At 40.5% G+C, this 27,230-nt stretch overlaps 1 protein-coding gene across 3 annotated transcripts in view; it reads left to right on the forward strand.

Moving 5' to 3' along the window:
* Positions 1 to 27,230, forward strand: part of atp8a1 (ATPase phospholipid transporting 8A1) — an 80,223-nt gene that overhangs the window by 42,215 nt on the left and 10,778 nt on the right. For all 3 annotated transcript variants that reach the window (XM_085938934.1, XM_085938917.1, XM_085938925.1), the window contains 10 exons: positions 1,420 to 1,484; positions 6,615 to 6,787; positions 9,990 to 10,173; positions 12,255 to 12,365; positions 18,105 to 18,179; positions 19,389 to 19,511; positions 23,017 to 23,095; positions 24,144 to 24,205; positions 24,315 to 24,371; positions 25,187 to 25,294. In XM_085938934.1, the coding sequence (XP_085795060.1) occupies positions 1,420 to 1,484; positions 6,615 to 6,787; positions 9,990 to 10,173; positions 12,255 to 12,365; positions 18,105 to 18,179; positions 19,389 to 19,511; positions 23,017 to 23,095; positions 24,144 to 24,205; positions 24,315 to 24,371; positions 25,187 to 25,294 (1,037 nt within the window). The remainder of the gene's footprint in view (positions 1 to 1,419; positions 1,485 to 6,614; positions 6,788 to 9,989; positions 10,174 to 12,254; positions 12,366 to 18,104; positions 18,180 to 19,388; positions 19,512 to 23,016; positions 23,096 to 24,143; positions 24,206 to 24,314; positions 24,372 to 25,186; positions 25,295 to 27,230) is intronic.

Raw genomic sequence — 27,230 nt, forward strand, 5'->3', positions numbered from 1 at the left:
TAATGTGCCCCCGCTCATCCATATTGGATTAGTGGAATAAAAATTAATCAGATAAAGCGGTAGCCATTTTGACATTCTCCTCCTCAGGTTTGCCTTGCAAATGACATGTGACCCAACCTCCCAAATAGGTGAGCCGTTGTATTCGCATTTTCACTCGACAGCTGCGGACAGCAGTATCATTCTATAACTGTATTTGTATTTTTGTTTTTTCAATTAAGATGGTCCCACACCAGACTTGATTCTTTTCTTGTTTAATTCTGGTTCCACTTCATCTCATTAGGTCCCAAACTAGTTGGTCTGACAAGTTGTGAAATCCATTATTCAAATCTTTTATTACAAACAATGCACCTCCAGCCAAAGATTCAAACATTAGCCCAACAATATGCAATAACAGAAGAACATGGTCGTCATCTCTTACTGACTCATCATTCTCTGCTTGACCAGACCTGTCGAAACTGCTTATTGATCTGACTATTCAGACTCCCCCCAGTTCATAGTGTGTGGGTCAAATGCAAACCCCAAATTGTTGTAACAGCGGAGGCGGCTGTGACACGACATGTCGTTATTGCACATTCCTCAAGTCCCACGGGAACGCAATTTAGTTCTGCCTGAGAAAATTACAGGCTAAGGAATGCCACATTCTCTGTTTGGCTGCTGTCAAATCAGCTGAAGGTAAACACGTTGATCGGAAGCGGTGGACAAGAGCAGAGAGGGAGCAGAGACCAATTTCCAAGTGGAGGAGACATTTGAAGACCTTTTCCAAAGTTGAACATTTTCCCGTCTCGCACTAACAAAAACAATCCGCCCGTGCCAGCCCTTCAATGATGTTTGCTTTTGAGGGCAAACATTCTCATAGCCTCACACAGGACTTTCATGGTGTGTTTCATGCAGTGGCTTTCATGCATTTGAACTGTGTCCTTAAAATGTGGTCAAGTTGCATTCCGCAAGTGTGATGTTTGACGTTCTAACATTCAAGTTTTCCAAACTGTCCGATCACATAAATCAAATTAAAAATTTCATATCTATCTATCTATCTATCTATCTATCTATCTATCTATCTATCTATCTATCTATCTATCTATCTATCTATCTATCTATCTATCTATCTATCTATCTATCTATCTATCTATCTATCTATCTATCTATCTATCTATCTATCTATCTATCTATCTATCTATCTATCTATCTATCTATCTCTCTCTCTCTCTCTCTCTCTCTCTCTCTCTCTCTCTCTCTCTCTCTCTCTCTCTCTCTCTCTCTCTCTCTCTCTCTCTCTCTATCTATCTATCTATCTATCTATCTATCTATCTATCTCTATCTAATCAGTCATGTCTTAAATGGTTGTAGATATGGCGGTTCATTATGTGCAATCCTGACAAGAGGTTAGTTTTATAATTTTCTGTTCTTTTTCTTCCTTAGGACATTCCTGCAAACTTCTGACAAAGAACATGGGCATGCTGGTGATAAACGAGGATACGCTTGATGTAAGTACTGCTCATTTGTGTATCCCTAAAAGGATTAAAATGAACAATGGAACTGAATTATGTCACCGACAAACCAAGCTTCCAAACCTTTGATCCGTAAAATATATCATCATCATGTGGTCCAATAAAAATCCATTTGACTAGAATGGCGCTGAATTGCGTGTATGGACAAGCCACAAACCTTCTGAGAGAATGTCCTTTGGACATTTAAGAAGAAAATGAATCTCTGTGGCAAGTAACGCAAGCTTTTGTACAGACCCAAAAGTGTCAAGTTAAATCATTTTTGGGGGGGATTGACTTTAATTACAGAAAGGTCTCAAATGTGAACGTTATAGCAGTGATTTCCAACCAAAGTGCTGTTGCATCCTCGTGTGCTGTGAGACATGCTGCAGGAAAACATTCAGTCCAATTTATTTTTTAACCTATCTATGCCAGCCAGCTAGTATGTTGCATAGTGACAGACACCTATGTGCTTTTTGACCAGATCAGGATTATTCCACTATACATCGTACACTTTTTGTGACATACATTTCTGTTGGTGTCCTGTGAGCTCTTTTCACATTTAAACCATTTCCTTTGTCTCAATGTTGAGAAACACTGCCTTAGAATATGTTTCATGAATTTGTTTTGAAAACACTATCTTCTTTGTTGCCGGCTAGTATCCTGTCTTCACCAATCCTCTGTTTTAAAATAAAGCCTGAAGGTTTGAAAATGTGCCCACAGGGAGCACACCACCCCATCGACGGCAGGCAGACATTCTAAATCTCTTTTTACGTGTGTAAGGCACCCCGCAGAGAAGTCTGTTAACCCCCGGCAGGAGAGCCTTGTCTGTCGGTTGTGAGACGGCACAGCGCAAATCTCCGCACTGGAAAAGGGCCACAGACGAAGATTAAACGTAGCTCGGTTCGGTTTGTTAAGGGGGAGAAATGGCAAGAAGAGGGGTGTCAGGGAAGGCGGGCGGGTGATGACAGACTGCCTTCATCCTGTCAGCCGTTCGTTAAGCGTGATGAATTGAGTCGAAGTCAAAAAATTCCGAGTCGGCGGATTCGTAAAGCGTGCGCACCGGCGCTTTGAAATGTCAACTCCCATTCTGTTGTGGTTGAGCAGATGCTTACATAAGGCACTTTGTGAACAACGCAAAAAGGCGGAAAGCGACCGCGCCGCACCGGGCACATAGGCCAGATGGGACGGCTGCTCCTGCTCATTCACGACGGCCATGTGCTACACAAGAGAGCAATTGGAGCATGTCTTCCCTCCTCACTGGTTTACACGTGCTTGTCAACATTTTCGACATCCCCTGTGCTGCATCGGCTCGCATGGTCTGAAATTCCTCAAGTCAAATCTGCTCTCCAATGTAGGATTAGGTCACTTTCAATGCAGATGCTCAATCACTTAAAGTGTCTGGCTCCCACTGCAATATCGTACAGAACTGGACAACAAGTTACACAATCCCCTTTCCACGTTCGTAACTTTTATTATTATTTGTATTATTATTGCATATTATCATTGTTTTAAATGTGAATGGGATCCTTCACCCATGCACATTTTGCAATACAACACGACAAACATCAATTACACTTGTCAACAATTTGTTTTTCTCTAGCGGGTTTTACTACGACCACTTCTTTTGCTACTTATATATGACATGTAATATAATAATAGATTTCATAATATTAACTTTTGAAAGTTTTAATTGAGATAATGAAATAATTTATACAGATTCAACTCGACTCACTCAAGGGCGTCATTTTTGCACCCCAATCCTACAAAATGTCCTCTTTGAAGAAGAGGCATTGGCGCAAAGTTGAAAATCAACATTCACCGTAGCTGACAGACCACATGTCTATTTTAACAGGATTAACCCCATTGTGGAGTGGCTCCCCCGTTTTAGGCAGCTGATGACTTTACATCTCTGCAAACATCCAGATTCCACATCATGGGTGTCTTGTATCAACAATGAAGCTCAGTCTTTACGGGAGGCTCTGAATGGCCGTTCCCAAATCCAAACACTAGCGATTCACATAGGCTAAATGGCTCATTATGGCTATAACAAAAGGTCTTTCGAAGGAAACATGTAGAATTAGCGCTGGAACTCCACAGTGTAATTTAATGAGGGGGATGGGATGCTTGCTCTGTGTTTGTGTCCATCACTGAGTGTGATGACTGGAGTCTGCTCAAAATGGAGGCAGAACCTGAGTGGAATAACAATGGAGACAAAGTTTTGTCCCCCCCCCCCCCTTTCAGCAGATACAGTATGACAAATGACATGTCTGATTTTGGGCTGTTTTACACAGAAGGTTCACATGTGCGCAGCTGTTCTCTGTTTGTGTCCTCCTTCGTTCTTTTCTCCTATGTTAATCCATCATCTCTCTCTCTCTCTTGCTGTGTATCTGCTGAAACGCAAAGCCCTGTTGTCCAAATATTTCCTTTCAGCTGAGGTTTCAGAGTTGTGTTATGCCAAGCCATTGCTGTGCTCCCCCCCCCCCCCCCCCCCCGGTCCTGCATGGCCGCTTTGACATATTGGTCCTTGTCATGGGCTGGACCCCCCTTATACCCACCCGGGGGTTCCTGGTAATGTCCGTCATCTGGATGACATACAGTATAGTGATCCCGTACAATGTTTTATGCTTACGTTTTGTGTGTGTGCTCAAATACATCTACAGAGCATTTTAAAAAATGTGTTATAAGTTCAAATTTATGTCGCGCATGTGCAAGGGGTAAAACTCTGTTTGAACCGCCATTTGCACAAAAACTTTAGCAAAGCTCACAAGTTCAGTGAGCATCAAAGGATAGCACACCAGAAGGAAGGTTGTACAGTTTGCAATGTTACACGTGCACTAAAACAGTGTTTCCCAACCTTTTTTCATCCGCGCCACACCTTTACATCGGAAAAAAATCCTGATACAGCAGGTTCTATATTAAAATTAGTTGGTTATGAAAAAGACGTTGTGAAAGTGCTATACAAAATAAAGTCCTATTCGTATATATATCGAGAGAGAGTTGAATAATTCAATAATAAATAAATACATAAGCATTTTTGAAATTGTATTTCTTTTTTCCCTAATAAAAGTGACACTTTTAGACAGTGTAAGGAATAAACGATTGAAAGTGATTGCGATAAAAATCCAAAAGAATCAACATGAATGTTTACTGTTTTAGATTAGCTCTATAAATATTTCAACAATAAGAACAGTCACGTTTAAAGGAACCTGCAGTGAAGGTATCATGGCCTGACTGTTTACTTTATGTTGGTGAAAAATGCACAATCCAGATTCCCTGGTTGAACTACATCCTGGGATTTCTGTCAGTCTGTAAACACATCACGGCCGTCAGAGCGTCACTGTTATCAAAAGCACACAGCAGCACACACATCAATTGAACATGTGCCGATGCAGCACAATCGAACCGACACAACTTGAAATCAAGATTCTCCGATTAGCAATGCACATGCGATTAGCAAGTGGCTGACCGGGCCTTGTGCTTAATTTCCCACGGCACAGCGGTTGGGAAACACTGCACTAAAAGATATACCACTCTGTCACCAAGAGTTGAACCATCGTCAAGCATAATATCATGTCCAGTTGAACGATACTCTTGCAAATCCCGCAAGACCTGAGTTGAGAAAAAAAAAAAAAGACTGTTAAAGGGTCGTAAAAATCCACATGGCAAGCTCAAACCTTGTGAAACGAGCAGTTCAGTGAGAATCTAAAGATGAACAAGTCTCTGAAGGATAAATGCTGCACATACATCTTAACTCTGAACTTTTCTGAGATTACGCCAAAAGTTTCAGTTGCCACTGAACAATAAGTGACTTGTTGAACAGTTTTTAGTTTTACTCTTTTGGAGTCACTATAAAGTGCCTTTGGGGTCTTCATCAGAACCAATGGCAAACAGCTCAATATTTACTTAATGCAATACAATTTTAAAATATGAACATTATTGGGATGACATGAGATCAGTGCCCATGATACAAAATAATGTCTTGAAATAAATGTTTTTCCCATAGATTTAAGTGAAAAATTGCCAAATAACCATTCACTGTTTTATCACGTTATATCCATAGTATTTATGTTCCCGTTTCTTAAAGCATTCCTCTTTACGGTTAATCGTGGTTTAATGATGGGGACAGCTTGGAACAGATTGTTTCTCTTTCTATTATTTCCTCTGGGTAAAGTTGCGTCAAAATCCTGAATGGATTGTGTTCAACTTTGTAGGTTCAACTCTCGTGAAATTTCCTAAGTGGTTCACCATCTGGGAGGAAGATGGTGGAAGACAGAAATGATACTTTGCTGTCCAGTCCATATGCTTCCAGTCGGAACAGTAAATCCTCTATTTTGCCTGGCGTTGGCCATCGCTCATCATCATCGCTCTCTGCAGTTAGTGTGGCAATTATGCCTTAAAAAAAAGTCATCACTTTAATGAACAAGTCTTCAAACTTCGCCTGCTGGCATAGTAAAGAATGATACTTGAATAAAACATCGCATAGTGGAGGTCTTTTGTGTTGTTTGACTAAATATTTGCGGTATTATAAATTACAGCATGGGTTTACGCAGTTGGAGTTCTACCGTGTTCGCTCATCCATCATCTAATTTTCTCTGCTTTTCATCCCTTTGAATTGCAAGTTAAAGAAAACATTCGAATCGACGGAAACAATGTTTTTTACCCTCTTATCCCAAAATTGTGTCTTTTGGGTAAACTTTGAAATGTGGCTAAGACTATAAAAAGATTGTAATCACTCATGTTCCTCTGTTTGATCTGAGCATTTTATTAATCACATTGTATTTATACATGTGTTTCTTTTCTCCATCTACACGGGGCAATTGGCCAGATAAACCAGAAAACTCCTTTTATCTGGAGGAGTTATAATGTAGCCAAGATTAGGAATGACACGCTTGTAATAATATTACAGTTCGTTGGCATCTGTTAACAATTGCTGTTACTGGTTTGTGTTGTTATGAACATTTGTCTGAAAATGAAACGGGCACATTTCATACCAATGTGATTTACCGGGCAAAAAGCCATTAAACAAACAATTGAAAGATGATCATGAAGAATCCATCCAGATAGAAATAATACGGATTGTGGACTGCTGTAATCATGAAGTCCATCCAATGTTTTCTTCTCTGGCAGAGAACAAGGGAGACCCTCAGCCACCACTGCGGAATTCTGGGAGATGCCCTCTACAAGGAAAATGACTTTGCTCTTATCATTGATGGGAAGACACTCAAATACGCGCTCACCTTCGGAGTGCGACAGTACTTCCTGGACCTCGCCCTGTCCTGCAAGGCCGTCATCTGTTGCAGGTAGAATGAGTTCACACTGTTTTTTCTTTGGCTTTTCATGATGCTGCCACAGATGACAATCAGGGAAAGTGTGATGGCAAAGACTGGAATACAAATGGACACCATTGATCATATTGCAATATGACTGGAATACAAATGGCTCTTATTCGTCGGAACATTGGAAATATGATAATACGTTGAATTAAATAATTTAATAATAAATAAATACATAAATAAATAAGAAATTAATAATCATTATAACATTAATAAAATAAATAATAATTATATACCAAAATATATTTTTTAAGGAGACATGAATATAAATAGCATGTAGCTAAAAGCAATAATGGCGAGCATGGAAATGATGATTGATGCTCACCAACAAGCCAAACATTTACATAGTTTTTTTACATTTCACACTTTACATTATTTCCTATAAGAAAAGTTGTTTTGGAATTAGAACAACTTGAAAGGCAACTATCAAAAAACGGAATGTCCGCTGAATTTCCATGAAAATTACGAAAATCCACAAAAGAAAAACGGTGAAAAATTTCAAATGGAAAAGAAAAGGTAAATAGATTAAACTGACTTTTAATTAAGGTGCCTACACATAGTGCATGAACATCACGCTTTTGTAAAACAAGGTTTTTGACATACTATAACAACGTTTGACCCTAACCATGAAGAGGCCTATAAATAATCCAGAATCAAAAATAAAAATTGTGATACTCTGAAAAGTGCAGAACTGCAACATGCCCCTTCCAACTTTTGCTGTAGCTCGCATTGCAACCAAATTTAATATAATTACCAGTAAGTTAATTCAAAAAGTATATAGGCCTCGATAACCAGCTCAGTGGCCTAGTAGTAGAGTGTCCGCCCTGAGACTGGAAGGTTGTGGGTTCAAACCCCGGCCGGGTCATACCAAAGACTATAAAAATGGAACCCATTGCCTCCCTGCTTGGCACTCAGCATTTAAGGGTTGGAATTGGGGGGTTAGATCACCAAAAATTATTCCGGAGCGCGGCGCTGCTGCTGCTCACTGCTCCCCTCTCCCCCAGGGGATGGATCAAAATCACATGAGGATGGGTTAAATGCAGAGGACAGAGCCCTTTGAGACTGCTTGTGATTTAGGGCTATATAAAAACTTGACTTGACTTGACTTGATTGAAGATCAATTTCTACGTACGTGTTTTCACCTGATTTTACGGCACGGGCATAAAGGTTTCATACAGTGGTAAACTCAGGATGTCAACTTGCAATATTATGGAGGTGCACAGTTGACCTGGCCCACTCACATAAATAACAGGAAGTACTTTAGCTGTCAAGCCCCATGAACCTACGTTCTGTGGCCTGAAGTCGAAAGCATGTTTTCAGAGCTTAATCAAACTTCTACATTGACATTGCATGTAATATCTGCGTTTTATACATCTCTTTGCCTTCACGAGGCCTCTTCAGCACAAGTGTCGTGGATTTCACCACATTGTACAAGGACATTTTTTATGACGGCAACTTCAAATGGCCCAATGGTGAATTTGCACTGAGATCATAAAAACATTTTATGTGTCGTTAACATGATGGGCTGTCCCAAATTGAGCCACTTATAACAATCATTTCACTGAGTCTCACTGATAGTGAAATAGTCCAGTTGCAGGATGTTGGTTGACCTTCTTTTTGTTCACATTTTGGAACAATTCCTCCCATGGGAAATAATCAATTGAAACAATCTGTTCCAGGTCCAACTGTGGACATCATACACACAGGTGTCTTCGTGTACTTTGACCAAAGCATGTCACATTTGATCAAGAAGATAAATGACAGAACACTGATCGTTAAAGCGTCGTGTTTTTATTTCATTTTAAGATGCCAAATACGACTTTGATGCTGATCCATGCGTATGGTGCATGCAGCAGACATATCTCCAAACAAATGTACAGTAAATCCCTTTTTCTCCCCCAACAGTCTGTGTTAAGGCTGTTCCTTGTTGGGAATAATTGTCGTAAAAAAGCCACAAACTTAAGAAAAAGCAAAACTCTGGTATTTTGATGTTCACTAAACAGAGCCCTCACGAGGTACCCCGAGGTTGAATCCAATGCAGACGCTCTGTGTGACCACGAGGGTCCTTAATTGGAAAAGGAAAATGGAAAAACCAAGCACACACCAAGAGCTAATCTTTTGATTATCTAAAGTCTCGCATCCATCCTGCATAACGACAGATTGAACATATTTTTCAACCTCAGGTCCATTTGACAACACCCCAGAAACTAAATTTAATATGGACTATTTGATATTGATGGTCGGAAAACTTTTCGGAAAGTGAGTACTATATAAATATAAACATCTGTATCTCCAAGAGCCGACATTTTGGCGCCGTTACTCAAAAGAATCCACAAAGTAACACGAATATGGTCACAGAAAAAAATGCTTGAAGAAGAGATGAATGCATAAAAACATGTACAGTGTTTAAAGCTCCTTGGAGCACAGTAAAAAAAACATCCATGAGGAAATAGATGGAGGTTGTACAGCTGCATGTTTAACAATCAGGCTCGGGGAGAGCAACAGAGGAGGTCACCCCGGCCCCGTTACGAGCCCACCACAGTTTTAGACACCATGCTGGAATATGAAACATAAAAACTTCTAAAGGGCCACATCATATTTACAAGCATTTGGGGACTAATGGCGACTTTTGGTGGAAAATCACAAAGGTCTTTCACTCATGGCAGAATCCTGGAATTCTACCACAACGTACTTGCCGCAATAAGATGTAAATATTCTAGCAGGACAATAAACACTTAAAGGTAAACAAGCAATCCTTCAAAGAACAACATTGCGATAGTTAAATGCCAAGTGCAGAAAAACAAGAACAAACTGCTTAATCAGTCTGACAAAGTCATGCAAGGACAAAAAAAAAAGTCAGTTTGGTGTCTTAGTCTATTTAGCGAAAATAGTTTAACTTTTGACCTCATGCTGTATTACAGACTTAAAATCAATAAGTTCTCCTTTTGCTCCAAATCGATAGCTATGTCAGTGTAGCATATGATCGATGTGTCAAAAAAATGGAACCCTTTGTGATGTAGATAATGTTATATAGGCACACCAAAAATATGCTAATCTTCTCACTGGGACTGTAAAACACTAAACTGCTATGCTAATCATTTTGTGTGTTCTGGGTGGTGCTATATGCAATTCATAAGAAATCAATAGCATGTGTGTCCTTGATTTTCAGAGTGTCTCCTCTGCAGAAGTCAGAGGTTGTGGAGATGGTGAAAAAGCAGGTAAAGGTGATCACCCTGGCCATCGGCGACGGCGCCAACGACGTCGGGATGATTCAGACGGCGCACGTCGGCGTGGGAATTTCGGGCAATGAGGGCCTGCAGGCCGCCAATTCTTCTGACTACTCCATTGCTCAGGTGAGCTCGCCAGTTGCCGACACTGACGGTATCATTCCAAATATCGTTGACGTACATACATTTGGGTCGAACTCTTTGACTGTAACCCTATTACAGTGCTGGTGGCCATTTTACGGGTGTCTACATGAATCCATTTCATGATTTCAAGGGGGTTTGGTTTGGGTTTTTTTTTTTTACCACATTGAAATTTCCCCTAAAATGTTTTTCTCAGTACTGTTTTTAATAACGTTTGAGCAATTTTCAAATCAATAAAACCTCAAAGCCATTTCACCTCCAAATTCTCACAAATGATAAACCTTGTGAATTTTTGCAACTGTCAAGTGTGTTGTCTGTGTTAGTGAGAGTTTGGCACATTTTTGTGTGCAACAAAAGCTCTCTTGTCTGCTGGCGCATTAGCTTATGCAGTGAAGTGGTAACACCTGTATAACAAGCATCCAAACGTCACAAAGAGACTCGGGCAAAATTCACAATGTAAACACAATGCTGTACTTTCCATGTAAGGTTGTCTGTCAACATGCGATACCTGAGAGCAACAAAAACACTCCCCGTGTTTACACGCAGAACGTCATTCAATTCAACATTTTTCTCTCGCCGCGCATGGGAAAAGCGATAGTTGCGTACAACACAGTGCGCGCTCTGTCCTTGAGTAGGCAATTACTATTCAAGAGGCTTGAGTTTGTTCCCCACTTCAGTCCGCATTACATGTCCAAGGTTTATGTGTGTCAAAGACAGGTGGCCTCTTATAATCCACATTGCAAATTAAATTACACTTCCAGAGTCTTTTTTTGCGCTGATGTTTTCTCAATATTGGCACTGCCCTATGTTAGCTGTAATTGGCTGACTGGAAAAGTGAAATCCAACCTGGGAAGCTGTTCAAAAATCGAAATAAAGCACGCTTTGGTCAAACTGTCACAAATGATTATTTTCATGTTATATCAATGGAAGTCATAAGTCAACTGTCTGTTACTTAAACAAAAACAAAAAAAAGAAAATGAACATGTTAGGCAGCAAGTGGTTAGCATGTGTGCCTCACAATTTGAAGGTTTGGGGTTTGAATCTCGGATCTGGGCTTCCTGTCTGAGGTTTACAGACTGTTTTCCCAGGTACTTGGACTTCCTCGCCCCGCATATAAAACCGTGCTTCTTCTTTAAATGTAAGACTCCAAATTGTGCTGCTGTGCGGTTGAGCAGGTTTGATCATACAGAACTGAGAGAAAAAAAAAATCTGCTCTCAGGCTTCCCTGACAGTTTAATTTAACTGTGTCATTTATGTAAGCCATATAGTATTACAGTACATTATGTATGACTGTAGTACTTCACAAATGTTGTCCTGGCCACTCAGCAAATATTTTGCACTGCAAAATTATGTGAGCCTTAATAGTCGGCAGCAATATAATAATATTCTTCAAGGTGAGCAACACTTTTCTCAAGACCAACAAGCAAGTGGACAAGCAATCTTGCATTTCTACTGTGTAAACAATCATGAGTTCATTGGCTGCATGAAGAATTGTGGCATATGGACATGTCTCCTTCAAAGCCAAGGTAGCAAGCGTGAGAACTCGAACCCTCACTACAACTTGTTTCAACTCACTATTGGCAATGTGGCAAATGTGCAGCGTGCGTGCAAACTTAAGTGATATCCTGGCTCATCAAACGAGTCAGGACCTTTTTAGGTTGAACTGTTTGGTAATTTAATTCTTCTTTCGTTTCAGACAGCAAAAGGACGCAATGTAAACGTTATAATTTGTTTCAGGCTAGCCGCTGAGCGGTGTTCCAGTGTAATCACACTTATCAGCCAGAAATTACACTGTAATTTTACACTCACCACAGGCGTGCTGAGAACAGGATCATTCCAAAGTCATCTACCGGCTACGCTGAACTTGCAAATACCCGCACAGTGTTTTTTTTTTTTTTTTTGACAGCTATTATTCTCCCATCTTCCCACTAAGGGAAATCCTGATGTTTCTTTCCCACATCCAAATATTCATTCATTCTTGTTGAGGCCATCCATTATGTTAAGACTTAACCAACGCTGTATGCACTGTACACAAACACCTTTTTTTTCTCTCCCCCCCCACGCAGTTCAAATACTTGAAAAATCTTCTGCTGGTCCATGGAGCTTGGAACTACAATCGTGTAGCCAAATGTATCCTCTACTGCTTCTACAAAAACATTGTCCTTTACATCATCGAGGTAAGTAGCCTATGATAACGATGCTGCACGCTTGAATATTGCCATCAAAGAAATTAGAAACTACAATGTCACTAAGCAAGAATGCAGTGGAGATTGACTGAGATTTTATTTTAAGGCTGTTTCTCCCAGCCTTACTGTAAACCCTATCAGAAGAAGTTGTTAACCACACAACCTGATGACATGTAAACTAAAGAGCCTCACAAGCGGACAGTTTCTACACAGCCGGACAGAAAACAATCAACGAATAAAAAATGGCTACTGTCCTCAAAGAATCTTGTGCAGTACAGCGCTTATGAATAATGACATTTAAATCTTTCTGCGTGAACATTCATTTGAATTCCACTGAGCATGAGAGGAAAAATACATGGAGAATTTACAGTAGGTTGCAGAGACATTATAAAAGCCTGTTTATTTATTTATTTTTTTCTTGCCTGGGCCACCGTGAAGGTTTGCCAAGTTAGCATTGTTCAGCTTTCTTGTTTTCTTCATATCACCAAAGATGAATGGGAATATCGCGGATGGCTTGTGACACACAGCAGACCTCACACTGATTATGAGTTCAAAGCCACAAGCCAGAATGGAGATAGCTTAAGGGCATACTATCAGCCATGGCGCTGTGATGTTTTGATCTGCCCCACTTGCCAAGTGGTAAAGGTCGTCCGAGGGCCATGCTAATTTTATATTTTTTTTAAATATCACGCAACGGTAGCGCAATAAATTCAATCAAAATTTTCAATGAAATATCTTTTTCATAAATCATGAAAACTTGAAGTAATGAAGCCCCACATTTGTTTGCAGTATTGTTCATTTATGACTTACTGATTTGTGTTTGCGCCAAATTTTGTTAAATTGTCATCGTCAACGCTCAAGAGAATGCAAACCAAAATTTAGTAAGTTCAAAACTCTCATTGAAGCTATTAAATAAACCATCACATCAATTCATGGTTCATTTGCCTTTCTTTTAACTTAAGCACAACCTACAAACATTTACATGTATTTATAATAAATCTCATGTTGTTTATTGTATTAATGTTGCTCGTGTTTGTCACAAGAACACATTGTAAGAGGATTTTGGAAAAAAAAAAATCCTTGCTTATTGAATCGCAATCACATAAATCAGGGGCAAAAATAGCAGACAGATTATTTTTGTATTATTGTTTAGCCCTAATAAAAAAAATTGGAAACTTTTTATTTTAGCATTGCACGGTGGTCTTCGAAGCCACTTGTTAACAATTATCATAAGTAACAGTTTTTTAACATTTGTTTTGCACCACAAGTTTGCATTCCGTCTTTTAATCATATGTAATCCGGGTAGATGTTTTCGCATATGCTCTGAATGTATTCTCAAGCCACTACTTGCGAAGCCTTTCAAACATCTACTGGTCCCCCTTGTATGGCTTTCTCCTTTTACAGTTGGCCTGCCGTTGTAAATGAACCAAAACACTCCGAGAGACCTCAGACCACAATCGAATCGTGGTCAGAAATTCCTCTCAACGTTGTTTATGTGTTCTCTCTGGGGTGGGACTCTTCTCCTTTCAAAACCACGTTGTGGGCCGTTGGTGTCTGTGGGGCCGTCGTCGCTCTGCTTTTTTTGCTCGCTGTGGAAATGAACTTCACGCTCCACTCGCCGTGCGTTACTTCTTTGGGGGTTTCAAGCAAATAATAGGAGACTTTGTCAGACCATAAAATCGAACACACGAGCGCTAGTTTGTCACACTAATAGGTTTAGCTTTGTCCTGGCATGTGCTTCTCTCGCTCCTAGCCACATCACGACTTGGAAAACTCAAAAATGTGATGGGATTTTTTTTAAACCTTATATTGGAAGCATTGCGGCAAACTACTTAAGCCACTTTTTTTCTTTTATCTCGTCACATCTTTGGTTCTTTTCAAGATTTATACTCAGTCTCAGTGCTCGGTTCCTATTTTTTTAAACCTTATATTGGAAGCATTGCGGCAGACTACATAAGCCACTTTTTTTCTTTTATCTTGTCACATCTTTGGTTCTTTTCAAGATTTATACTCTAAGTCTCAGTGCTCGGTTCCTATTTAGCATCTACTCCCGTATCTGATACGATGGTAGTTTAAGATAATCTTTTATGATCCCCAGAGGCACCAAATAGCAGGTTGTTAAAAAAATAGCAAAGGAAGAATAAAAAGAAATATGAAACGCTTATCTAAACACAACTTAATCGAACAATGAAATAGGTGGAGGCTGTTCTGTTCGAACGGATTCATGCATTATTGTTAAATGCTATTACAATTTACACCAAGTGTTAAAATCGACTCCACACACTAAAAGACAGTTTACCCGCCCCAGTAGGTCCTGCTGATTTGCTTTGCAATAGAGCTCAATTGCATCTACGAATTGGAATAAGTAGTATCCATTTTTGTGTCTAGGAAACAATTTTGTTGATTATAAGTGGCTGACGCACACAATTGGGGCATTATGTCGATTAGAGCCAATGTTGATTATAATGTAGATTTGTTCCATTTTTTTACATATTGCTGAAGACAATTGGAACAGGGCTGACTTTTAATCACATTCAAGAGGCTTTTTCCAAATAATGCAAGATGAACTTTGAGGTGCCTCTTTTATTAGGCGCTAATTTGTTTGAAATGGATGACACAGCTGGTGACTTATTGGACACGACAATATGAAATTCAATCTATTTGTTACTCTTGTAGCCTTTCCAATCTGTTTCCACTCAGTACCGTTTCCATCAATTCATGGCACTTTTCCTGGTTGTAATCATGCACATATTTTTAGTTAATGTGATTCCTCGACGAGAATTCCCACTTTCATCCCAAACGACACAGTTAACTAAAGAAATGCGCTGAAAAGGGGCCTGTATTCAGTCACATTCAAGCTTAGAGCCTCCTCCAAAAGGAAACCATAGCAACGTCATCTAATAGCCAATCCTGTAGACCACTCAAGTTTGATTGACACTTGGCCACGGTGCCACAGAACTCGCTGATGGACAAGTGGCATTTATGAGGCCATTACATGACAGCATATTCACAAGGCCGTGCTCTGCATAGCAAAACGCCGCCGGTCGCTTGCGACGCCACATATTTGCGGCATATTTATCAGCTACTTCTTCATGTCCTCAATGGCGCCTTTGTGCATGAATTCTATTAGCAATTCTGCAGTAGTCAGTAGTCAGCTTAAGAGTATCAGGGCCCACATTGTAAAGGACAAATGTCAAACCCCTTCCAGACACTTCTCAACGTGGCCTCCGGAGCTGCGCAATCAATGATTTTTCATCCTGCTGCTGAATATGCAAAGAGTCTTCTAATCGCCTGCATGGCTGTTTTTCAAGATGTGCACTGGAGGAGAGAGGCCAGCCACACCCCTCCGCTGAGTGGCCCTCAATGACGAGAAGAAAAGGGAATGAGAAATCCTGCCGGGTTCTTCCCCTTAATGAGCAAATCAATGCATCTGTCCCTCAAGAGAGACAGGCAGAGGGGACGTAGTGGGGACCCCGAGGACCAGGCCAAAACACTCACATAAGAAGCAGTTACTGCTTGCTGTGAATGGAAGCCTTTTTTTACCTTGGACAACAATAAATAGGCTCTCGCCTCACATTGAACAGAGCGGTAATTAATTCAGCAGTTTGACCTGCTTGCTAGTTTCCTCGTTACCGTTGCTTCGGGCAGCCTGCCTGCCTCCCGGCTCTTGGGGGCTTCATGTAAACATTTTATTTTCAGAATGAATGGTACAGCAATGTACTTTTTCCTTCTATAATAAGTCAAGGAAACAGTGAGTGCTAAAATAAATAAATTAATTGACCTTTATTGGATTCAATTATATGTATGGCTAGGTTGTACATTATGGTTGCATATACAGTGGAGAGTTTAATATCCTTGTTGTACGTGTCAGTTCTACTCTAACTGAATGGACAAATTAACAGCATACATGGTAACCGTACACAAATACTTAAAAGTTGAGGGGCAACGATAAGTCATAGACAAATAATCTATCATTAATTTAATCCAAATCTATTTTGAGAATTGATTCATCATAGAGACTTTGTTTCACTTAAAACTGTTCAACTCCTTGGAAGTTGAAACTCAACAGTAAATATTTTCCGATGCCCGTAGTCCTCCACAGACAGATTTTTTGTTTTCATAAAAATATGACGTTTGCAAACACATGCTTAATATTTGCTCACGTCTCAAACAAAACTACTATCTCAATCATAATCAATGTACGTTTCTGCATTTTCTGCGCTACCAAGTTGAAATAATGTCTTGTTTTGAATTAAAGAATAGAAATGAACAATTTATCTTTTCCCTGTCATGAACTAATAAAAAAAATGGACACATTAATTCATCATTAAAAATCACAACTGTACATCTACATTTAATACAGTTTAAAAATGTATTTGAATAAGTTAAACTTTATTTGAGGCATGTAGGAGAGGTAATAATCATATGCACAGATGGGTCTGGAATGTATCCCCCTTGACAGACAGATTTCCACTGTAACACTAACCCAAAACAAAATTCCCCAAACTCCTTGTGGTTGTATAGCTTCGCATATGTTTAGTGTGCATCCCATACAAGTGTGAAAACAGGGCCCCCGCATACAAAAGCAACAAGCTCATGGTAGGATGCACCTGATGGAAGGGAGGCTGTGGGCGTGGTAGTGAAGGGGCACACACACACATGCACATAAAACTGGTGCAGGTCTTTACGTGCATGCCTTTGAGCCTTAAGATTGGGGGTTGGGTTGCATGTATGCTCTTTCACAATTTAAAGGGAGGAGCCAGTGGCGTATCACCAACGGGTGGGAGACGAGGGCGGGTAAGACCCTCAAATAGTCGCAGTTTGTGGCAGCTCATGCCTTCGTAATGAAGTCCAATGAAGCGAGGAAGTGCTTGCTTAAGGCTGCAGCCCTGATGTTCCCCAGATAGCTTGATAAAAAGAGGTCCACTTCTGGAACACCACTTTTGAAGTTTTACAAACATTGACGCTTCTGTCTTTTATCAACACAATATGTCGGGAATGTAGTTGGAAGACTTGCGACGAGTGAGCAGAACTGGACTACGGTTTGGGCGCATAACTGGACAAATCTGTCGTGTGCTCAAAGTCCTTTCGTACAGTATTAGCATATAAACATCTCATTTCCTCGCAATTTCAAAGCGGTGTGGGTTTAGTCATCGAGTTAAACTAAACGATGTCGTTCAGTTGAAGCTTCGGCTTTAACTGCCAAATGTTGTCAGTTTCCTTTTACATGACTATTTGTTCCAAAAAAAAAACCTCCTACAGTAGTCTCCACCTAACAGATTCACACATTCAAGTGCAATCTGTTCCGGATACGCAAGTGACTGGAATCTGAAACCAAATCAAACTAATCAATTAACATTAATTTCACTCTGAGAGCAAAATACATCCTCTTTGCCATCACTCAGCCGCCCAGCCTTGATTATGTTGCTCTCTTTTTAAAGGTTTATTTGAGAGGAACAGATACAAAAACAGACACACTAGCACAGCGGTCCAATGTGTGCATCATAGAACTCATGGCAAAAGTACAATAACATTTCTTTATTTAATATTAATTGTGAACTTCTTTGCTGTAGTTGGTTTACATAATAATTAAGATCGAAATACTAGAAAAAAAAAAAGAGTAAATATTTTTGCACTGAAACTCTAATAATATGACCTGTGATGACATTTTGCTTTTTCATCTTCTGCGCTTTCACTTTTCTCGTGATTTTTTTTTTCTTCCTCCTGCAGATCTGGTTTGCATTTGTCAATGGATTCTCGGGTCAGATTCTGTTTGAACGCTGGTGTATCGGCTTGTACAACGTGGTGAGTATTGATAAACGCTTTAGTCTACAGAGTTTAACACTGCCAAAAGAGCTCCAGTTGGAAGCATCTCTTCTTTGTGGGATTATGTCACTACCATCCTGAAAAATCTCCAGTGTATTTGTGACTCTTTGTCAAAGCCCAACTTTCCCCCGTGGCCTAAAGTATGCACTGAATGCGAAAGAACAACAGTTTGGCTTGCCCGTCGGAAGTGTTGTTAGCCTGTGCGGCTATGCTTGCATGATATTAAAAAGCAAAGGAAGGGGAATCCCGCAGGGCTCTGTAGTGGGGCCACTCCTAATGAAGTCATATTTCATATCTGTCACGACTTTGCCAAAGTAAAAATGTCCATCTAAAGTAGATCTTCTTGCAGCCCTGCCCCTCACGTTCATTTCCCAATAAACCACCTCCTTGGTCAGACTGGTGGGTGCAGCACAAATTCCTGTGGCTCTGTGGGAGTCTGTCGGAGGCACTGGTCTGAATCCACTCCTCGGCGATATACTCCCCCCCCCCCCCCCCCCCTCCCTCCCCAGAATAAGAAAGGAGCGCGGTGGAGCATGTCGTGCAGACCGATGCCTTTGCAGACTCCCACTCCTGATGGGCCCAATGGGAAGTCACACTAAGTGACCCATTCAAGCCGCCACCTCTAAACCCCTTCTCCACATCATCTCAGCATTACAACATTGCTAAATCATTGCACTTTTAGCCAGGCTGAAATACCTGCTAGTTCGAGCAGATGTGAAGCATCCAAAGGGAGGAAACCTGAGAGGTTCTACAGCAATGTCACTTATCCTCAGTGGTTCAAAACAATTATAGTGGGCCAGAAGGAGGAAAGAATGAAGACAATTCCACTAGAAATCTCAATAGGAATTTACGCTAAGAAGATGCAGTAGTAGCAATGAGAAAAGTTTGAATATCATCCTTGTCCAAAAGCATGCCTTCTTAAAGATTGTTAGTACTTTATTCTTTTTATCCAAAACAAATGACAAAACTGAGATGACCCAAAAAACACACTTAGAGGGACCTATTTTACTTTGAAGAATGAATACATTAAAAGGTGTATGTATTTAAAACTGACCAAAGGTCAAGTTACATGTTTTTCATCAATAAATACATGTAAAATATATTTATATGCATAATAGGTTTGTGTCTGCTGCAGTCCTGATATTTTGTTTTTCTTTTCCTGTCCACGTGTTTTAATTTGTTGTCCAGATCTTCACTGCTCTGCCTCCGCTCACTCTGGGAATATTTGAGCGCTCCTGTCGGAAAGAAAACATGCTGAAGTACCCAGAGCTGTACAAAACCTCCCAGAATGCAATGGGATTCAACACCAAGGTAAACTACTTTTGCACGAGTACGACTTGCTGTTTCACAAGCTGTAGGTTTGCCCAGGGCTGATGTCCTGTCCTCTATGGTTAGCCAGGCGGGGTAGCGTTAGGGGGGGGATCGGGACGGGGTGGGGGCCCTCTTGTTAAGATAGCAATAAAGACGTCTCCTCTTTTAGCCACAGTGGGCTCCTGTAAGCTCCTCACAGGCGTGGTGACCTGGTTAGTGTGGCGTGGAGGTGAAATAAAGACCGATTGGCCATGGGGGTCACGGGTGGGCAAGGTCGGACGGGTGGTTAGGCTGGGGGGGTGCAGAAAGAACCAGATGTATGTAAAGGATGTAGCACGATGCCGTTTGCCATGGAGAATTGTGCAATTTGTTGAAGCATGCAACCATTTGTTCAGGTTTGCACTCAAACAGACACGAAGACGTGCCGTCAGTTCGACAATCAATTGGTCGAAACTTGTGCATGAAGCGGAACGTGATTTGTGTATTGTAATTTTTTCACAAAACATTGGATGAAATTTCAGAAGAAGGTGGAAATGCACTATAAACCTCATGGGTAAACTCAATATATTGAATTCATTTTGACTTTTTGTTCTGTTGACCTATTGATGGTTGAGATCCAACCTGAAGGGCAACAACAAATGCCTCATGCATGAGGTCACAATGCATCTGCTATATTAGATTACTAAGCAATGGCATACTATTCCTTAGTACGTATGTCTAAGCCAGTGAAATTTCTCTAGCCACTGGATATCAAAACAGTTGGTCTATGTTTTGGGGCACTTTAGAAAGGTATGTCATGATCATTGTCAGTTTCACTTGACTAACATGGATTTGACATTTTTGGGAGAAATCACACGTCCTTGGTCACAAATGAAACGGCACTGATCCGTTTAAAAATCCAGGAAATTGTCAGGCACATTTGCATTTTGATTTGTGACACACAGTCACTCCTGTGTAAGACCACAACTGCAGTTAATTTTTTTTTAACTTACTACAAATGGTGCAACGATAATTCAGCAAGTGATCAATTTTCAAATTAATCTAGTTAAATTAATAATTTTAATGGTTGATTAATCATGTAGAGACCTTCTTAGGTTTGAATTCTCCTTAATTCTCAGCATTTTATCCATGAAGCACTACATATTATCCAATTTCTGTAGTCCTCAATGAAAGCAATCTGGTTCTATTTTTAAGCATCTGCTTTTACTTTGGAAATCCCAGTTGAACACTCTTTGGTGAGTGTCAGTTTGAAATAAAGTTTTCTACAATGATTTTTTTCTGGAGTCCAAAAAAATTTATTTAGTAGATTGTGACTCAAAGCTGTTTGGAGGAAAGGAGGAAGTGAGCCAGGGTGGCAGAATGTAAAGGTGTCACCTTTTAACAACATATTTCTTACACTTAGGTCACCCACATAAACCTCTCTTTATGTGGCCAGGGTGTTTACAGCGCTGTGCCAGTTTGCCCCTCCCTTCCCACCTCGCCTGTTCAACAGTCCACTCAATATTTGACTCAATATTAATTACCGGACTCTTTGAGTATTTTGTATGTGAGTCAGCAATTCGGAGAGCTACAAAGACAACATCTATGCAACACAGATCCTACTGAGATAAACAAATATGAGCATTCAATCATTTCATTAGCAGTCATCCTTTACGGAGGGGCCTTGTGAGCAGGATTAGCATAATTGTGCTTGCTTGTAGGATGAAGGCCAATTTGGGCAGCATCTAACCAGCAAGAAGGGCTGGACACAGCGAGACAGTGAGGTAATCCTCGGTGGGGTGGGAGGTTGGAGGGTGTGTCTGTGAGCGCAATTAGACTTTGGTAAGCTATAGGATAGGAAAGGTGAGAGGTCGGGCCACTGAGGCCAACATGCAGAAGCAACGGCCTACCATTCAGCCCAGTTCTATTTAAAGTGCTGCCATTCAAACCTGTGAAAATCTGCCAAAGGTTGACAACTTGTCCTGCATGAAGCTTTATGGACAGTATTGCTGAATCAGTCAAAAACTGTTTCAAATCCACTCACTGAAAAGAGGCCAGTGCAATTTATTTTTGAAGTATCGGTGTTAATGTCTTTGTAACAACAACACGGACGTCCAAAGGCGAGCGTAGAATATATTTCACAGTAATTTCACGCTACATCGCCCATTTGTGTTTTACTTGGCACCGGCTGTGTGGAATGTATATACGGAGCAAGTTGGTTTTAGGCTCGATGTGGAAGACTCATCTTATGTCTGCATATACCTTGAACGGGTGTTTAAGAGCAAAATCTGCTTACTTAAGGCTTAAGCTTACTGGACACTCAAAAATGCAGAGTCTTGATGAAATTAAGTTAAACTTATATCAGTCAATGAATCATAGTCAGTAACAACTTGGAGCTAGGACGTCTCACTGTGAATTGGCTTCGCACTGTGTGCGAAGTAGTTAACACTCATACACGCACAAATCTGAGATTTCAGAAGTGTTTATCAAACTTGCAGCCCTTAAAAAAGGACCGTAGATTTCGGGCTATAAGCCGCACCGGACTATAAGCCGCACCAGCTAAAATTCGTGATGGCTTTACTTTTATACTTATACAAGCCGCACCGGACTATAAGCCGCATGTGCACATGAGTTATTTACAAAGAAAGACAGGACACAGAAAGCCTTTTTAAAGTTTTGATCGCATTAACATTTTGTTGTAAACACGGAAGTAACAGCACTAGCTGGGCTAAAGTTTTAATAACATTAACATTTAGTTGTAAACACGGAAGTAACAGCACTAACTTGACGGGTAAAAAAAAACCATAGCAGTCAACAAAGTCACTGAGAGTTGTCTTTGTCTTCCTCCTGTCCACCGAAACCAGCAAAATCTTCCTCCTCAGTGTCCGATTGGAATATGCATGTAAAGTCGCCCCATGATCGCGTAAGGATTTTAACGTTTAATTCCAATTTGTAAGAGAATATACACAAAGATGATTGTCAGGAAAGAGATGGTTATTTAGGGACCTATAACTTTTATTAACATAACAGAACAACAGCGGTCCACAACCTTTTTATGAGTGTATACGTGTATTAGTCATGAGAAAAATCACGTAACAAAAATTATATAAGCTGCACCGGACCATAAGCCGCAGGGTTCAAAATTGAGAAAAAAGTAGCGGCTTATAGTCGGAAATTTACGGTAAGTGTTGTATAAAAAAAATAGTTGTTTTAAAGACCAGAGCCTACTCCGTTGCATGCCACTTTTTCCTTCCAGAATACATTTTCGACTGCTTTCACTTCACTGCCCCCCACCCAGTCGCACCCACAGAGGATATACAACGTGTCTGTCAGCGGGGTGGCTATTGATAGTGGGGGCCCCGACAAAACCGCCACTTAGCCTAGCGCTGGGCTAGCACAAAAGGTCCAGGTCAGAGGTTGTCTGGTAGGCAGGAGTTCCCCGCACTCTTTTGTATCCCACCCTCTCTCTTTCTTTCTTGTTGGAATTTGAGAGCATCTCCAACCCCCCTCTTTTTTTCATTTGCAGGTTTTCTGGGCTCATTGTCTGAACGGTCTCTTCCATTCCGTCATTCTCTTCTGGTTCCCTCTCAAAGCCTTCCAGCACGGTGAGCAGCTCCCGGAGATTCACGATGAGGAGCGAGTGCAGTCAGCGTCGCATACTTTGTCTTAATTAGCACTTTCTGCATACGTCCGCTGGCCAATTGCTAACATGTGTGTGCTGTCCTCCAGTCACAACGGGACACGCACTCCATATCGTTTTAGCACCACTTCTTCATTCCAATGCATTTCAATGAGGCTTTAGAGGATTGTTTTAGCGTCAAACGCAGTGGAATGCTCCAAAAGTAATACAATGTAGAGTTCAAACTCAGTTTTCTGCAAAATGTGCTTCAAAAGTCAAATGTGAGCAAATTTTGCATGACTTCATGTTAAATGCAGATATTATTGTGAATAGAAATACGCCTAAATCACACTGGACAGTGTAAAAAGTGACTATTGGGCAGCTTCAAATTGATAATTTAGTTTTCCCATATTCCATGAACACGCATGAAGACTCTCCTGTGAAATGTCTATTGATGTGAATGTCAGTCAGAGCGCACTTCACGCTGTGTTGACCGCCATATCACATGTTTTTAAGCAATCATGTTATTATCCTGATATTTTACTTATTGTAATACCCTCACGTAAGAATAGAGAGCCAGAATCACCGATGCACTTTTCAGCCATTACTTGAAAGCCAGAGGAATAATAAAACACAAAAGACAGTAAACGCATTGTTGCAACAGCTGCTGTTGACCACAGCTCACACACAGACACTCGCTGGTGAGTCAACAAGTCACTGTGTGTTTTTTAAAGAGCCTGAGTGTGTGGCGGTACTAAAAAAAACATCTCAATGTTTTTTTTTTTTTTTATTCTGTATATTTTTTTATTTTCACCTATCGCAGCTGGGTCTGGAAGGTATTCCCATGTCAAACGGGTAAAAATGTAAAATCCAGGTGACCTTTAACGTAGGCATCAGAAAAAATTGTTTGCTTAAGCCAGTTGACCATTCATGGTAGGCATTAAAACCAAAATGTTATTATGTACATGTATGACGGACTTCATTCACCATGTTGTCTAACCTCTTGTCTGAAACTCCTTTCCATCCCCTCCCAGACACTGTGTTTGGCAACGGAAGAACTCCTGACTATCTCCTTTTAGGAAACATGGTTTACACAGTAAGTAAGCAACAATCAAGCAGACATACGCACTTTGACGCATCCACAAGGACATTTTGAATGTCAAAGCCTGTGCATTCATGTTGTTGCCATATTTGTGTCCCCGCAGTTTGTGGTCATCACAGTTTGCCTTAAAGCGGGCCTGGAAACCTCATCCTGGACCATGGTAGATATGAGTAGTATGAAACTCTCTTCTGTAGTACTCACAAACAATTTTACCAACTTGTTCAACTGATATTCATGAATAAGAGATGTTACAAAGTCACATCACAAATTGTCTGTTTGCACCTTCCGACTTTAATTGCAAAATGTTCTTGTTTTTTCTCGTAAAATCAAGCCACCTCGCCATGATACTGTTATTTTGTCACAGATGTTTCGAGTCCTATTGGAAATGTTTCTTGTAAAACTACATGTTACACATAGCTGAAGCATTTTCATAATCATTCAAGTTTATATTTGTTAGAAAAATTCTCATACACTAATTTAAAAATGAAAGGCAACTTTTCTTACCATAGAATTCCAACTTTGTTCACCTAGAATGTCTCATTTGTATTGTTCAATTACAAGATTTATGTAGTACCTAATAGGAGTAAAAAAAAAATTCTTGTAGAATGCCAACTTGACAAAATTTGCAGTTTGTGCTTTTTTTTAAGGCAACTTTATTCACATAAAATTCTACTATTCTCGTACATTTACACCTTTGTGCTTGTAATACGACAACTTTATGTTATATCCCTCCAAGGATGACATTATTCTCATAAAAGATTCTTTTTTTGCATGCAGTACTTTATTTGTTCACAACATCACTTGTTTCCTGTAAAATTAGAACTGAATTACATTTGTTGTCTTTTTTCTCTGTATTCTAATAATAATTACTGTGTATATTTTTCTCCCAGCATTCCAGTAGTATAAAGAGCATTACCAATTTAGCCACAGCAACATATCGAAATTTAATTCGGCGTTCTACTTTGATGATTGCAGTTCAGTCACATTGCCATCTGGGGCAGCATTTGCCTGTGGGTGGTGTTCTTCATCATCTACTCGTCCCTGTGGCCCCTCATCCCTCTGGCCCCAGACATGTCGGGCGAGGTAAGCGTACGCGCCCACACACCTGCGTTACCTCACGATCAACTGTGCGGCAGACGCTCGCGAGCGCACCTTTGTAAGAAGAACCAGAGGCCGGGAGCATGTCAGAATCCGGCTTGTGTTGCATAATGACTTAATTGGGCCAATTAGGCGGCTGTTTGTGTTACGCCGGGCCTCCCTCGTCGCTGAGTATCCGCAGGTGACGTTGTGACAGCGAGGCAGTCTGGTAGCAAAACAAATGGTGGCGAGGTGAGGCGAGTAGCTCTTGTGTCGCAGGAAACAGACGACCGTGAAACTGTTTGGGTTTTTTGTGGGGGGGAAACCGTTTTCTTTCCGTGGCCTTTGCGTCTTCTGTCTGTGGAGCGTGTCGACAAGTGATGTTTTCCAGCACATTCTGAGTTCTCATCATCATAAAATACCAAAATCCCGACAGGAAGTTGCTCTACATGCTCACATTTCTTTGGCGTGAATTGTTTATGACAGGTGGTGCGTTCAATAAATTTAATATTTTTTTTCCTTGCATGTTTATATTCGACTTTTGCCAAGAATGGTAAAAACCACTTGAGAACATTCCCTGGTAGATGCTGCTACATTGGTTAGCTTGGAGTGGACCCATGCTCAGAAGTTAGCTCTTTTTCCACTAAGTGTCCAATGATTGCATTTCCCGAGAGAGTTTCGGTCTGACAGTCTTGAGCACGTGCGACACAATAGCCGCACACGCACACACTAGCATGTAGTTGTGTGTGTCCGTGTTGAGTTGACTCTATTTCTCCTTGCTCCATGCTTTCATCCGTGCCCTGCAGCACTCCACTGAGCACCCTGGGACAAGGTGGTAACCTTACACAACAAATGACTCCTACTCCCTCCTTTCCTTTATGCGCCCCAACTCAGGGATGCCAGTGCATCATCAAACAAGCGCACATATTTCTTTCCTTGTAGGAAATCCAAAACTGCATCACAGGCAAGAACATCCTTAAGACCTGAAGCAGAAAGACACAATTTTTCACAAAGAGCCTTGACGTCAAGTTCAATTCTGCCTTCACCTCTCTCTGCTCTTCCTGAAGTACTTGCTGCGTCCGCCTGTTTTTCCCCTTTTTGTCGAGCAGTGCATTGGGCGAAAACAGCCCCCGGGCACCAAAACTCTCCTTTTTCATTTGCCATGTGTTGCGATGGTAACACATTCATCAATGTCAGTCGTAATATATTTGCTCTTGACGGGACAGGTGCAGAATCCATCCATCACAGTAACACACACACATTCTTCAAATGTCACACATCGATAAAAAACGATAGACTTGAGAATAGAATTTGTGTAGAAACTGTATGCGAATGCTGAAATTTGATGCTCAATTGATTTACTGTGAAGTAAATTGAATTATGAAATGTATATAGTGGGACATAAAGTGATTTGAAGCCGTCAAATGTTGGAGGAGGTTGGTATACAGGACTGTATATGTAAAATATGTCTTGTGTTGGAGAGTTTTATGCAAAAACTGAAACATTGGAGAAAATCATGGATGGTGCCGGACATGTACTGAATTAGCTGATCAGATTCAAGTCGGTTTTAATTGTTTGATAAATATTACTGGACATTAGAAATATTTAAAATATCTCTTAATTTGTTACAAAAATGTGGAATGGTAGGCATTGTGGGAATTTTTGGCAAATAGTAGCCTAAATATTCTATTTAGATGATTGAATGTTTGTAGCATGCAGTGGTGTTGATGTCTGATCAGTGCATGTTACTTTCTCGCTATAAGATCCAATCAGACTTTACTTTTTGTCAAAATTCCAAAAGTGAATTGCTCTCAAGGGCCTTGTTGTTGCGAGTATGTTTTCGGGGTGTGTGAAACAAACACATTTCCTGTTCTAGTATTGACTGCTGTCCAAGATTTAGTCTCTCTTTGTGATGTTTTTCCACATTTGTGCTTCAGTGGCG

The sequence above is a fragment of the Syngnathus leptorhynchus genome, chromosome 2 (assembly GCF_054491065.1).
Source record: "Syngnathus leptorhynchus isolate UIUO chromosome 2, UIUO_Slep, whole genome shotgun sequence".
NCBI classification, from domain to species: Eukaryota; Metazoa; Chordata; class Actinopteri; order Syngnathiformes; family Syngnathidae; genus Syngnathus; species Syngnathus leptorhynchus.